This window comes from Bos grunniens, chromosome 2 (genome assembly GCF_055505025.1).
Source record: "Bos grunniens cultivar Pamir isolate PY7600 chromosome 2, Bosgru_T2T1.0, whole genome shotgun sequence".
Classification (NCBI taxonomy): Eukaryota; Metazoa; Chordata; class Mammalia; order Artiodactyla; family Bovidae; genus Bos; species Bos grunniens.
Genome location: NC_141166.1, coordinates 42,324,498 through 42,338,635, shown reverse-complemented (window position 1 = coordinate 42,338,635; position 14,138 = coordinate 42,324,498). Strand labels below are relative to the sequence as shown.

The 14,138-nt window shown below is 41.2% G+C and overlaps 2 protein-coding genes and 2 non-coding genes across 8 annotated transcripts in view; 3 read left to right on the top strand and 1 right to left on the bottom strand.

Annotated features, from left to right (window-relative positions):
- Positions 1-4,965, bottom strand: part of NDUFS1 (NADH:ubiquinone oxidoreductase core subunit S1) — a 29,767-nt gene extending 24,802 nt beyond the window's left edge. The window contains exons 1-4 of one of the 5 annotated variants that reach the window (XM_086344186.1): positions 4,849-4,965; positions 3,146-3,193; positions 2,263-2,327; positions 1,471-1,562 (exon numbers count right to left, since the gene is read on the bottom strand). In XM_086344186.1, the coding sequence (XP_086200312.1) occupies positions 1,471-1,562; positions 2,263-2,323 (153 nt within the window). In that variant the 5' untranslated portion in view covers positions 2,324-2,327; positions 3,146-3,193; positions 4,849-4,965. Of the gene's footprint in view, positions 1-1,470; positions 1,563-2,262; positions 2,328-3,145; positions 3,194-4,688 lie in introns of all 5 variants that reach the window. The other 4 variants (XM_086344197.1, XM_086344207.1, XM_086344164.1 and 1 more) reach the window with 4 other exon arrangements.
- Positions 4,966-5,428: 463 nt separating this feature from the next.
- Positions 5,429-8,420, top strand: EEF1B2 (eukaryotic translation elongation factor 1 beta 2). Its single transcript, XM_086344397.1, has 6 exons — positions 5,429-5,593; positions 6,043-6,165; positions 7,153-7,279; positions 7,552-7,618; positions 8,008-8,133; positions 8,221-8,420. Exons 1-6 carry the CDS (start codon positions 5,514-5,516, stop codon positions 8,373-8,375), a joined length of 678 nt encoding a protein of 225 aa, XP_086200523.1. The 5' UTR covers positions 5,429-5,513; the 3' UTR covers positions 8,376-8,420.
- LOC147377974 (small nucleolar RNA SNORD51) lies at positions 7,396-7,474 on the top strand. Its single transcript, XR_015153894.1, has one exon. It is a non-coding gene; the product is annotated as a small nucleolar RNA SNORD51 (small nucleolar RNA).
- LOC147377973 (small nucleolar RNA SNORA41) lies at positions 7,746-7,879 on the top strand. The gene has a single exon (XR_015153895.1). It is a non-coding gene; the product is annotated as a small nucleolar RNA SNORA41 (small nucleolar RNA).
- Positions 8,421-14,138: the final 5,718 nt, after the last annotated feature.

Sequence of the window (14,138 nt, the reverse complement as noted above, 5' to 3'; positions counted from 1 at the left end):
TCATCAATTTTCAATATTTTTAACAACTTGATAAAAATGCACCAAGTCTTCCTGTGTGCTAGATGCAGTGGGTCAACTGTCCCCACCTTCACACTAGCCCATTTTACATACTGATTACATTCGAACCTTCATCTGCAATCCTGACAGTCTTCCACTTCTTTAGATGTAGGTAGGCATTTACATGTGCATGTTCTTTAGACAGTTAAAATTCAATCTATTTCCATTCCCTACTTCTCCAGGGGATCTTCCCCACCCAGGGATTGTATCCGGGTTTCCCGCATTGCAGGCAGATTCTTTATCATCTGAGCCACAGGCAAGCCCTGTCCCCTCCTACATATCCCCAAATAAGATAACGAAGCCAGAAATCACAAAAACTCCTCTGCTCTTCATCATTCCTAAAGGCCTGTCTATCTACATCTCACTCTCTCATGAATATACTCTTTTGTTTCCATTTCCATTGCCACTATTTTGGCCCTTCTCATTTCCTGCTCCACTAATGCAAGATATACTCTATCCTTGTCTCATTCTAATCTTAATCACCAAAGCACCATACTCTACAGTCAATGTCATACTGCTTAGTAGCATGAAAACTCTTGATGGGCCAAACTACAAGCTCTTTAACATTGCACTGACTATCTTTAATGACTAGACCTTCTCCAACATCACAGTTCTGATTTCCCGTTATCTCCTCTTCCACACATACCTTGTTTCACTAGTACTAAATGACCTGAAGTTTCCTTGTCCACATATAAACATCTGTTCATCCTTTAAAAACTTCTCAGGGATCACCTGAGATATTTCTGACATCTCTACCACCTCCTATTCATGCCAAAATACTCTCCACTGTACACTGAACATATTTTTGTTATATATTTATTGTTTATATTTCTATGCCTGATGGTACAAAAGTTACTGCTAAAATTAATAAAGAGCATTTAGCTCTGCAATAATTTACAATGGAATAAAGCACTACTTCTTCATGACCAATTTTGTTAGTTCTGGAAGAAACTGGAGATATTAAGTGTTTAGGGCATAAATTTAAGAACCTACTACCCTCCATTTACCTGCTTTGTAGGATACCTTCCTAGAAACATTGTTAAAAACAGGAGAGTTATGTAAATGTGCATCAAGCAGGCTCATAAAAAAGATTACCTTTCTCCCAAACTTACTCATATTAACTAATAATTTATTTCACATAACTTAAAATTTCTAAATGGGAATTTATTTGTAAGGCAGAAGTGAAACAAAAGAATTCCCACAGTTCATTAAGAAAGTCAGAAACAGAAAAGCTCATTCTGATATGCCAAGGTTTCAAATCAAAGTTATTTTCATATAATTTTACTATCTACAGTTCTTTAAAGAGCATTTGTCAAGGAATCTTGAAAATTTTAGAAGTAAACAGTATCAAGAAAATAAAATTTTTTTCAATCAGATTATGCACAAAAATAAAGAACTGAAATTAATGCCTACTTGAAGGACGGTAGTTCCTGGTTCCACCATGACAGACTGACCATCAACAAATACTTCAATCAAGTTGCTTGCTGCTGTGGCAGTTGTTCGAACTGATCATCCAAAACATTGAGGTGAAGATGAAATTAACAGAATTCAAGTTATCATAGCAGAGGGGGTAATGGATTAAATAATTAACCTACAGGTCTAAATTTTTTCCTCATTTAATACTATTCCCTTCTATTTCTCTAGATGCAAACTTTTAAAATACTGAATTAGAGGAAAGCTTTTCCAGTCCTTAACACCAAATGGAATATAGTTGTCTATTTTTAACAGCGGTTTAGGCTGTAACTTTTTTGGCCCTGCTGTGTGGCATGTGTACAATCTTAGTTCCCTACCAGGGATTGAACCATGCCTCCTGCCACTGTTAGTGCAGAGTCCTAACCATGGGACTGCCAGGAAGTCCCAGTTATAACTTTTAATGCCACTGAACACATGTTCCTGGGAAGATCACTTCTCAAAAGCAGAACGACTGCTTTTTCCATTCTGGCACTGATGGGGAATTCCTATTACTTTCCATTTCTATGAACTGTTTAAAGCTGTATTATTCTATTCAGCTATTCTATTCTATTTTTAATAAAAACTATTATATTTTTAAAGAAAAATAAACCACTGACTCAACATTGTTTCTATTTTTATTTAAAATCTATTATGGATTTAGGGTCTTTTAAGAAACATTCCATAAACCTATAAATTTACAAAGATAGACAGTTTAGTGCCCACAAACTTGCAATTTAAAAAAAAGATACTCACCACATCCTTTAGAAGACTTGGAAAGGCCTACTAAGGCCTTTCTTACAGGTATCCTTAACATACTGCTAAAAATAAAACAAAGAAGGGCTATGTTATGATAGAAAAAACAATCCCAATAACAAACTTTTTAGTAATATTTTATGGGTTTAAAGGACTTCATATACATATTTTATTCCATGGAACATTTCACAAGTCCTGATATTGTTTCTCAAATTATAGAGATGAGAATACTCCATCTCAGCTAAAGTAACTGACTTTTACATCATCAAGAAGCTAAGGAAGAGCCGCTAGTATATAAATATGAGCCTTCTAATTCTATACAAAGGGCAGTTTTGTTGTTTTTAATTATAAACAAATGGTCAAACTTAAATACAACTATGTAGTAAAATAAATTCCAAGAATTAGCTTATCATTAGTTGCTATGTAAAATAAAGCCTACCTTTCTATCTTCATTTCCTGCTAATACACATTCCAAAATTCTATGTTCTGAGCAGTTATCTACTAAATGCTCCTGAGATATTCTGAGCCTAAGATATTCACAAGCCTAAGCTTGAAAAAGTCTGGAGTGCCATTTTCTGTGTCAACTAGTACATTTATCTTTCAGATTTGCAATTATTTATTTTTGCGCTTGTTCTACCCCCACACTGTATTATGAACTTCCTGAATCTTTCTATCTCTACCCCTAAGGATCGCGCACAGTAAGCTCTAAAAGAGTGGTTCTCTACAAGACACAATTTTGTTTCCCAGGGAACATTTAGCAAGGTCCAGAGAAATTGTCTGTGGTCAGGATGAGGGGAAACCTATTGGTGTCTAGCGGGTAGAGGTCAGGGTGCAATTAAAGATCCTACAATACTCAGGACAATTTCCCATAAAATAGAATTACCTAAAGTGCTGCAGCTGAGAAGCCCTCTCTACAGGATTTGCTGAATTACTGAAATAAATGAAAGTAGGTTACAGAACTTAACACCAATTAAAGGTGTACATAAGCGAACACTGAAAAGTTATTTGATCTTTTAGGTCCACTCGATTATATGGACAAAGCATTGCTGAATCAGAACAGCACAGATTCAAAATCAACAATCAATATTTCATACAACAGTGTAAAAAATTTTAATTACTATTTTGCTCATGTCCAATACAATATGAAACTGGTGCCTACTTTAGCTAGAAAATCCATGAGGACTATTTGTATTGAACACCCTGCAACAAATGGAAGACTGCATAACCCCAACATAAGAAATACAGATTTGCAAAACTTTGATAAGTGCTTTACACTTTTTTGGCTACCTTGCAGGAACAGAAAAAATCGAATATAAGATGGGAAAGTGCTAATGATGAACCATTTCTAAAACTAGACTGAACACGTTTTGGTACAGGGATAGATAATACCACTCCACATTCACCATGTATCCTGCATCCATCCACTTCTTTCCCTCCAAGGTACTATCCTATTCCAAGCCACCATCATCTCTTGCTTGGATTATTAGAACAGCCCCCTAACAGGTCTCCTGGCTTCCACACTGCTCCTATTGCCTCTCCCATCTTCCCAAGGGCTGTGGCCTCAGACTGAAATGCTCTTTCCTCAGATCTTTCTGGGCCCTCCTCATCCTTCAAATTTCTGCCTTAAAAGGCATTTCTCAGGGAGATTTTCTTAGACCAGTCTAACTAAAACTATCGTAACTACTCCCCAGTCATGTCACCCATTTAATTCTTCCTTGCAGACTCGCTTCTAGTTTATAATAGACGTCCAATAACTATTTGCTAAATGAGTTCTATCTCTACCATCTGGCCATCACTTCCACTTTCCTGGCATTAAAAAGTGTAGGTGCTCTGGCAATCTTGTAACACCCTGCTTAAAGATGCACATACAATTCAGTGGGGGAAAAAAAAAGACTTTCAGTAAAAAACCAACCTGATGTTTCTTCATCAGAAACACTTCATTTTACAGCTTCTATACTCTCACAAGTTCTGTTTCTGAGCACAGTTGTACCTGACCCACGCTTTTATAGTACATGTGCATGCATTAGATCCCCAAATTTAAACAACGTAGCTTTGTCATTTGCAGTGCAACCTCTGGGCCAACTGTTTAAATGTCCCTTTCTTCCCCACCAGTGAAAATGGTAAGAAGTGCTACCCAATGCAGCCCTTGCACAAAACCAAAAAACAAAACAAAAGGCATGCACAGTTGCTAAGGCAACAGCGGCCAAAGATGCCCAGTACCAGGTATGTGTTAATTTGGGGGAAAAGGCTCAGTCTTTAGGCCTAAGTCACTGACACAGGTTCTCTCCAGGAAGGGGACTGTCTTGCATTCCTGTGCAAAGGGAAGGTCACCCAAAAGGTGACTCGGACCAGCGTTCCCCAGGGCCTCCAGGTTTCCTCCTCCTCTCTGCTCCATCAGACCAGAGATCTTGCCTAACAGTCCTCACCTGCCGGCTCTCGGGGGTTCCCGAGGAGGCGGGGTGGAACGCGGCGCAAAGTCAAGGACAAGAGGAGAATGAGTGGGCTGACACAAAGGAAACAGTCTCGTCAATAAACAAACGCCGGGGGCTGGGGCACCTCAGCCTTCTCACCCAAACACGACCTCACCTTCTCCCTGGAGCCGCGGAGGCTGCCCTGCAGAATTGTCTGCAATACACCGACCCCTTCAGAGGCCGGGTTGCCTATTCAATATGGCGGTCTCGGGTATCTCCGCCAGCCGGGCCTGGAAGAACGGAAAGCCGGGAGGGACTAGAAACCCCAGTTCGACAATTTCCGGCTGATAGAGTTCGGCAACTTCCGTCGGCTTGACAGAGGGCGGGGCGGAGGGCGTAGCACCCGGGAGGAGGCCGGGGTGGGGTTGGGGGTGACGGGGGCCGGCTCGGACCCGCAGTTCCGCCGGAAGTGGCCTGTCGGTTGAGGCCGAGCGTTTTCGGCCATCTCCGGCGCCCCCAGAGGGCGGGTCCTAGAGTCTTCGAAAACCTTGAGGTAGCAATTTAAGAAATATCCATTTTATTAATTGATTTCCAAATGCAAAGAAAGGCCAATGGATAAATTGCGGGCCATTAATTTAGAGCCTTTGCTTTTTACGTTGAAGAATCTTAACGTACTTTGACCTTTAACCTGCGGCCGAGGGCCTCGGAGAGAAACGCCTCCGTTTCTATATAAGGGATTTCCGGCCTTTGGCGGCCCTTTTTTTCCTCTTAGCGCTGGGCGCAGGCCGGTTGCGCGCCTCTTTTTCTTCGCTGCCTCCCAGTTCTAGATTAGCCGTCGCCATGGGTTTTGGAGACTTGAAAAGCCCCGCTGGCCTCCAGGTGCTCAACGACTACTTGGCGGACAAGAGTTACATAGAGGGGTGAGCGCATTGGCCCGGGTCGGGCAGGGCCGGGTTGGTGGGGCCACGTGGCGCCGCCTCGGCTGCGGCTAGAGGAAGGGAAACCCGGTCCCAGGGCTCTCCTTGGGGAGGGGGTTGCGAGGGAACAAGGGTTAAAATGTGCTTTTTCCGCATGCTTAACTCCACCAGGTTTTTCCACGTCTTTGCTCCGTTAACAGATGTAAGCCTGTAGCTCCATGTTAGCAATTGCAATTTCTGAAGAGGTCTACTGAGTGGCAAGAATGTCTCAGGGTATCGCGGAGAACCAAATAAATGATCCCTTATCCTAAGAAGCTTATTTCTTACAAAAGACAAAGCAGCTTAGGTACCCCGGTGACGAAAGGGCGAGTTCGTAGTGTTTGTCATTCACTTGCTGGTGTTTGTATCTCTCCTTATAAAAGTGTGTGTAATTACGTTTGTATCATCGGCAGGTATGTGCCATCACAAGCAGATGTAGCAGTGTTTGAAGCCGTCTCCGGCCCACCACCTGCCGACTTGTGTCATGCCCTCCGTTGGTATAATCACATCAAATCCTATGAGAAGGAAAAGGCCAGGTAAAATTATCTTTGTGTTTGCTTGAGGAATAGAATACTTTCAGAGCTTAAACTCGGGGTTTTCACGTGACAAGTTAGGGTTCAGGATATTTTAGTTTTGTTGGGATATTGTGAGCTAATTTCTCCATGACTTGAGAAGGGCCAAGAGACCGAAATCCTCCCATTTTTTCACGTAGCAGGTAGAACGTGACCATATTGAAGGAAAAAATTGGTCAATCTAGGAAATAGAAAATTTTATTCAAGCCACACCGAGGATTATAACCTCTGAAAAACTCTTCTGAAACCTGACAACTGTTCCCTCCACATAAGTAAGACAAGGCTGTAAATAATGTAAATGATTCATGTATTATTTAATGATGGTTTATATAATCTAGATCTACAGGTGCAAAGCAGGTTCATCATGACCCAAGATTAAGAAGAAATATTTCTTTAAGAGGGTTGGTTAATGCACATATACAATGCAGCCTAGAGGGGAGGCAGGTGGTTCAAATGGACTAAGAAAGATTTAATTTTTAATTTTTATTTTGTCTTGCCACAAAATATGAATTTTACTTGATCAAAAACAGCAATTCACCTGTTCCCCACACTGCCTTTCCAATGTGCCTGACCTTGACTTGGGGGGCAGTGCACCTCTGGGATGAGCGGGTCCTTCTTCAATCTTCGGAAACTGCTAACAAGAATGGAAGTTTGAGGAGGTAGACTCCAGTTCACTAAGAATGGAACTGAGCATACTTAATGAAATCTCAAATAGAAATAATCATTCTGAAAGTATATCATTGTCCATATTGAATAAAATGTTTCACATGGTACTGATGATTGTTGGGTGAGAAGCTCAACATATATATAAAAGTATTTACCAGGGAGGGTTGAAGGGTAAATTCTTAGTATAAAAGAGATTCTTTAGTTTTAATGAAAACAAGCTCTCGCGTGTTACGTGAAAGGGGACATGGTGACCTAGTAATATTTGATTAATTTTTTTTTTTCAAGCCTGCCAGGAGTGAAGAAAGCTTTGGGCAAGTATGGCCCTGCTAATGTGGAAGACACCACAGAAAGTGGAGCTACAGATAGTAAAGATGATGATGACATTGATCTCTTTGGATCTGATGATGAGGAGGTATGGCATAAATTGACTTATGTGTGTATCTGTGCTTAAGCACAGGCTCTGTAGCCAAAATCCCTGGGTTTTAACTCTGGCTTCACTTAAAATTACCTGCCTTTTAAAAATTCTGACTGGCTACATGATGAATAAAATCAAATCACCATCTTTCGGCTGAGTTCGTGATGGATTTGCTTTTTTCTGACAAAGCCAGTCTTTGTTACAACCCACCAGCTTTAAACTAAGGAACAATCCACTTTGTGAAATACATGAAATTTTTTCCTCTACAGGAAAGTGAAGAAGCCAAGAGGCTAAGAGAAGAACGCCTTGCCCAGTATGAGTCAAAGAAAGCCAAAAGTGGGTCATTTTATAATTTGTGTCTAATTGACTTAATAGATTTCATAATGTGAATAATCTTTTTAAAAAGTTAACCTTCAAAGTAATTTCCTTTCCTCCCCATTTTGTTGAAGTAGAGCTTCAAAACTTCCACAGCTACTGGTCTGCAGCTGTTCTTAAAGGTAGCAGCTGTGGCATTCCACTGTGGGAAAGAAACTGTCACACAACTCAACACCTCTTTCTCAGCACAACAGAAAGTGGGCATGTGTGTGACAAACACAAGGTGTGTGTTCTATACTTCTGTGTGGCTAAGGAGATGATCCATTTAGAAACAAATTTAAGATTTATTAAGTGACTTGGAGTAGGGTAAAAAGAATTGTTTGAACGATGCTGTTTCCTAATTTTTTTAGAACCAGCACTTGTCGCCAAGTCTTCCATCTTATTAGACGTGAAACCTTGGGATGATGAGACTGATATGGCAAAACTAGAGGAGTGCGTCAGAAGCATTCAAGCAGATGGCTTGGTCTGGGGCTCTTGTGAGTTTAATCTTCTCTTTTTGACACTGGCATCTGCATAGTTTCCAACTGTGTCAATTCTAAGATTTTTTTCGATCTTCTTTTCAGCTAAACTAGTTCCGGTTGGGTATGGCATTAAAAAACTACAAATACAGTGTGTAGTTGAAGACGACAAAGTTGGGACAGACATGCTGGAGGAGCAGATCACTGCTTTCGATGAGTATGTACAGTCTATGGATGTGGCTGCATTCAACAAGATCTAAAATCCATCATGGTTCAGTGCCCATAAATAAAAGTTTGAAAGACAACCCTTGGCTCTTGATTTCTAAATAAGAAGGTGGTACTTATATTCCATTTTTGAGGGAAGAAATTCAGTGGCTAGATAATTCATAAATAATGTAAATTTAGGTCAGCATTGTCATTCAACATTTAGCCAAAAAAAGACTACCTGTTATGAATACTGTGGCTACGCATAGATGTAAGGTAGATTTTATAAACAAAAGTGGACTTAGGACAACTTCTCTACCTGTTAGTGACATCCTCTATAAGTGGTGATACAACTTTTACTGCAGTATTTCAAGCGTTTATATTATTGAAGAGGTGTACGTGACTGAGAATTTGTACTAAGAGTTTTTTTTTTCTTTAACCACATCACTTGGCTTTTGGGACTTTAGTTACCCAGGTCCAAGGCAGTTAACTGCCAAGAGTTGATTTTAGATTAATTTAGCCCATGTATAATGGCTCAGTTACAAAATTACCTAATATCTGAGCTGACTCCTCAATGAGAATATTCAGAATATCTTGAATCATAAGAAATGAGTGAAAAACAGATAAAGTGCTTATGGTAACACCAGGCATGTGCAAATAATATCATTTTGTTGGATAGTTAAACATTTGGAGTTAAAGGAATTAAAGGCCAAGACTAACTCATTTTGTAGTTGGGGACGATGGCTGACAGTAGTTTGTTGTGACCTAACATCAAGCTAGGGTCTGCTGCTGCTGCTGCTAAGTCGATTCAGTCATGTCCGACTCTGCGACCCCATCCCTGGGATTCTCCAGGCAAGAACACTGGAGTGGGTTGCCATTTCCTTCTCCAAGGTAGGGTCTACTTGTGACTAAAATCACAATTAAAAGTCCCAACTAAAAATGTTACGTGTTACATGAGTTAGTATGTGTGATTTACTAAAGGTTACCTACCTAACCCAGAGCTTGGTTTCCCAGTGGTGCTAGTGGTAAAGAACCCACCTGCTAATGCAACAGACTTGGGTTCAATCCCTGGGTTGGGAAGATCCCCTAGAGAAGGAAATCACAGCCCACTCCAGGATTGTTACCTGGATAACCCTATGGACAGAGTAGCCTAGTGGACAGTGGTCCATGGGGTCACAGAGAGACACAACGCAAAGTGACAGCCTGTAGGCAACCTGGAGGAGGGGAGGATTCCCAGAATTTGTCATGAATTGCAACCTGCGTCAAGGCAACATTGTAAATTTTACATGATGCCTTCTGTACTGTTTGATCTTCCCTGGTTGCTCAGAGGTTAAAGCGTCTGCCTCCAACGTTGGAGACCTGGGATTGATCCCTGGGTCGGGAAGATCCCCTGGAGAAGGAAATGGCAACCCACTCCAGTATTCTTGCCTGGAGAATCCCATGGACAGATGAGCCTGGTAGGCTACAGTCCACAGGATCACAAAGAGACAGACACGACTGAGCGACTTCACCTTCACCTTCTGTACTGTTGGGGAGAATTTGTGTTGAGCCTGTGTGGTGGTGTGGGGAGGGAAGCCTAAAGATTCTTCAAGAGATGGGAATACCAGATCACTTTACCTGCCTCCTGAGAAATCTTTATGCAGGTCAAGAAGCAACAGAACTGGACATGAAACAACAGACTGGTTCCAAAGTGGGAAAGGAGTCAAAAATGTAGAGTACATCATGTGAAATACCAGGCTGGAATCAAGATTGCCAGGAGAAATAATAAACTCAGATAATGCAGATGACACCATCCTGATGGCAGAAAGCAAAGAACTAAAGAGCCTCTTAATGAGAGTGAAAGGAGAGTGAAAACGCTGGCTTAAAACTCAACATTAAAAAAACCGAGATCATGGCATCTGGTCCCATCACTCCATGGCAAATAGATGGAGAAACAAGGGGAACAGTGATAGACTTTATTTTCACAGGCTCCAAAGTCACTGCAGATGGTGACTGCAGCCATGACATTAAGACGCTTGCTCCCTGGAGAAAAAGCTATGACCAAACTGGACAGCATGTTAAAAAGAGATACTACTGACAAAAGTCTGTCTAGTCAAAGGTATGGTTTTTCCAGTAATCATGTATGGATGTGAGAGTTGGATCATAAAGCTAAGCACCGAAGAATTGATGCTTTTTGGTGTTGAAGAAAACTTTAATTAAGAGTCCCTTGGACTGCAAGGAGATCAAACCAGTCAGTCCTCAAGGAAATGAGTCCTGAATGTTCACTGGGAAGACTGATGCTGAAGCTGAAATTCCAATACTTTGTCCACCTGATGCAAAAAACTGACTCCTTGGAAAAGACCCTGATGCTGGGAAGATTGAAGGCAGGAGGAGAAGGGTATGACAAGAGGATGAGATGGTTGGATGGCATCACCGACTCCACAGACGTGAGTTTGAGTAAGCTCCAGGAGTTGGCGATGGAAAGGAGCTGGTGTGCTGCGGTCCATGGGGTCATCTCAGAGAGTCGGACATGACTGAGCAACTGAACTGAACTGTGTAGTAGTGTTTGGGAGGGAGGCCTAAAGATGGGTGATTGATCCCTAGGCTGTGGTTCATGAGTCTAGCTTGGGTGAGGAAGTGGGACATTCTACCTGAATTTGTAAGTCTGACTAAGTCTGTCAGGGTGGGGGATCTTCAAAACTGAGATGGTGCTACAGTTGAATGAATGTACTGAGAGGAGAATGGTACTGTAGTCAGATGATAGTCCAGTATTGGAAACAGCTGCATGTTAACAGTTTGCAATATACTGAACCTTTGAGTATATATTTTTCAAATATATAAATGTTTTTTACTTGGCTGTAGCCGGTCTTAGTTGCAAGAGGGGACAACGTGATGAGATGGATGGCATCACTGACTCAATGGACATGAGTTTGAGCAAACTCTGGGAGATGGTGAAGAACAGGGAAGCCTGGTGTGCTGCAGTCCATGGGCCAGCAAAGACTTGGACACGACTGAGCAACTGAACAAGAAGTCTTGGATGTGGCATGTGGGATCTAGTTCCTTGACCAGAAATCAAACTCAGGATCCCTGCATTGAAAGTGTGAAGTCTTATTAACCACTGACCACCAAGGAAGTCCCTTGGTGGGACTTCCTTTTTTTTCTTTATGAGTAGTATTTATATCGGAGAAGGCAGTGGCACCCCACTCCAGTACTCTTGCCTGGAAAATCCCATGGGCGGAGGAGCCTGGTAGGCTGCAGTCCATGGGGTGGCACAGAGTCGGACACGACTGAGCGACTTCACTTTGACTTTTCACTTTCATGCATTGGAGAAGGAAATGGCAACCCACTCCAGTGTTCTTGCCTGGAGAATCCCAGGGACGGGGAAATGTAGTGAGCTGCCATCTATGGGGTCGCACAGAGACAGACGCAACTGAAGCGACTTAGCAGCAGCAGCAGTATTTATATATTTTTTTGCAGTAGTAGTTTTCAGAAAAGTAGAGCTTGGAAATTGTGGACCTCCAAAAATGTTCATTTTGTAGTCTGTAGGCCAAAGAGATTACAACAGACCCAGTCTAAAATCACTGGAGATATTTTCAGGTTGTCACAATTATGGTAGCCAGCAGAGGGCAGCACTTGATTTTGTGGTGAACAGCAGAGCCTGGGGATTCTGGAAATGATACGGAAAAGCAGAGATGTAGTAGCCTAGTGAACAGCCAAAAATAATTCATAGTCACTTACTTGAGTACCAGATAGCTTGAGTACCAAGTAGCTTGACCAAAATGTTAAGTATGAAAAGTAATTAATTTTAAACTAATGATTAAAAATGTTTTTAAGGGGCTCCCCTGGAGTCCAGTGGTTAAGGCACAGTGCTTTCACTGAAGGGGACATGGATTCCTGATCTGAACCAAGATACCACAGACCACACTGCTGAAATATAGGAAAAACAATGGTTAAAAGTAAGAGTTAAAAAATTTAGAATAGTCAATTCAAACCACAGCTGTCTGGTAAATCTTAAAATAATGAAGCATATGACTTTAAGATCTTGACTCCATGGTCCTGAATGAAAAATTAATGGTATCTTTTAATGTCATTTAAAAAGATCACACATTAATATCATTCAAAATTCTAGAGTTTATACAGTGAAATCTTCCCTGTCCCCCAGGTCTCCCATTCACTTTCATAAAAGCAACCAAGGTTGCCAGTTTCTTAGGTCTTTCCAGAGCTAGTCTAAACATATGTAGAGACTAATTGTAGCATACTAATTATAGCATATGATGCAAATTTCTGCATCTTAAGTTTTGTCCATAGATATAGACTTAGATATCTTTTATTCTGTAATGGTACCTAAAAGACTTCCTCATTTTTTTAACAGTTATATAATCCATTTTCTCATATCTTACTTAGTCTGGTTATTGGATCTTTAGTTTGCTTTCATTTTTTTGCTATTATGAGCAATGCTCACATATTCATGTGAGCCAGTATACCGAATTGTTTTTTTGAACAGAATGGGAAAGACTAGGGATCTCTTCAAGAAAATCAGAGATACCAAAGGAACATTTCATGCAAAGATGAACTCGATAAAGGACAGAAATGGTATGGACCTAACATAAGCAGAATATATTAAGAAGAGATGGCAAGAATACACAGAAGAACTGTACAAAAAAGATCTTCACGACCCAGATAATCACGATGGTGTGATCACTGACCTAGAGCCAGACATCCTGGAATGTGAAGTCAAGTGGGCCTTAGAAAGCATCACTACGAACAAAGCTAGTGGAGGTGATGGAATTCCAGTTGAGCTATTTCAAATCCTAAAAGATGATGCTGTGAAAGTGCTGCACTCAATATGCCAGCAAATTTGGAAAACTCAGCAGTGGCCACAGGACTGGAAAAGGTCAGTTTTCATTCCAATGCCAAAGAATGCTCAAACTACCGCACAACTGCACTCATCTCACAGGCTAGTAAAGTAATGTTCAAAATTCTCCAAGCCAGGCTTCAGCAATATGTGAACTGTGAACTTCCTGATGTTCAAGCTGGTTTTAGAAAAGGCAGAGGAACCAGAGATCAAATTGCCAACATCCACTGGATCATGGAAAAAGCAAGAGAGTTCCAGAAAAACATCTATTTCTGCTTTATTGACATTGCCAAAGCCTTTGACTCTGTGGATCACAATAAACTGTGGAAAATTCTGAAAGAGGTGGGAACACCAGACCACCTGATCTGCCTCTTGAGAAATTTGTATGCAGGTCAGGAAGCAACAGTTAGAACTGGACATGGAACAACAGACTGGTTCCAAATAGGAAAAGGAGTTCGTCAAGGCTGTATATTGTCACCCTGCTTATTTAACTTCTATGCAGAGTACATCATGAGAAGCGCTGGACTGGAAGAAGCGCAAGCTGGAATCAAGATTGCCGGGAAAAATATCAATAACCTCAGATATGCAGATGACACCACCCTTATGGCAGAAAGTGAAGAGGAACTAAAAAGCCTCTTGATGAAAGTGAAAGTGGAGAGTGAAAAAGTTGGCTTAAAGCTCAACATTCAGAAAATGAAGATCATGGCATCCAGTCCCACCACTTCATGGGAAATAGATGGGGAAACAGTGGAAACAGTGTCAGACTTTATTTTTCTGGGCTCCAAAATCACTACAGATGGTGACTGCAGCCATGAAATTAAAAGACGCTTACTCCTTGGAAGGAAAGTTATGACCAACCTAGATGGCATATTCAAAAGCAGAGACATTACTTTGCCAACAAAGGTCTGTCTAGTCAAGGCTATGGTTTTTCCTGTGGTCATGTATGGATGTGAGAGTTGGACTGTGAAGAAAGCTGAGCGCCGAA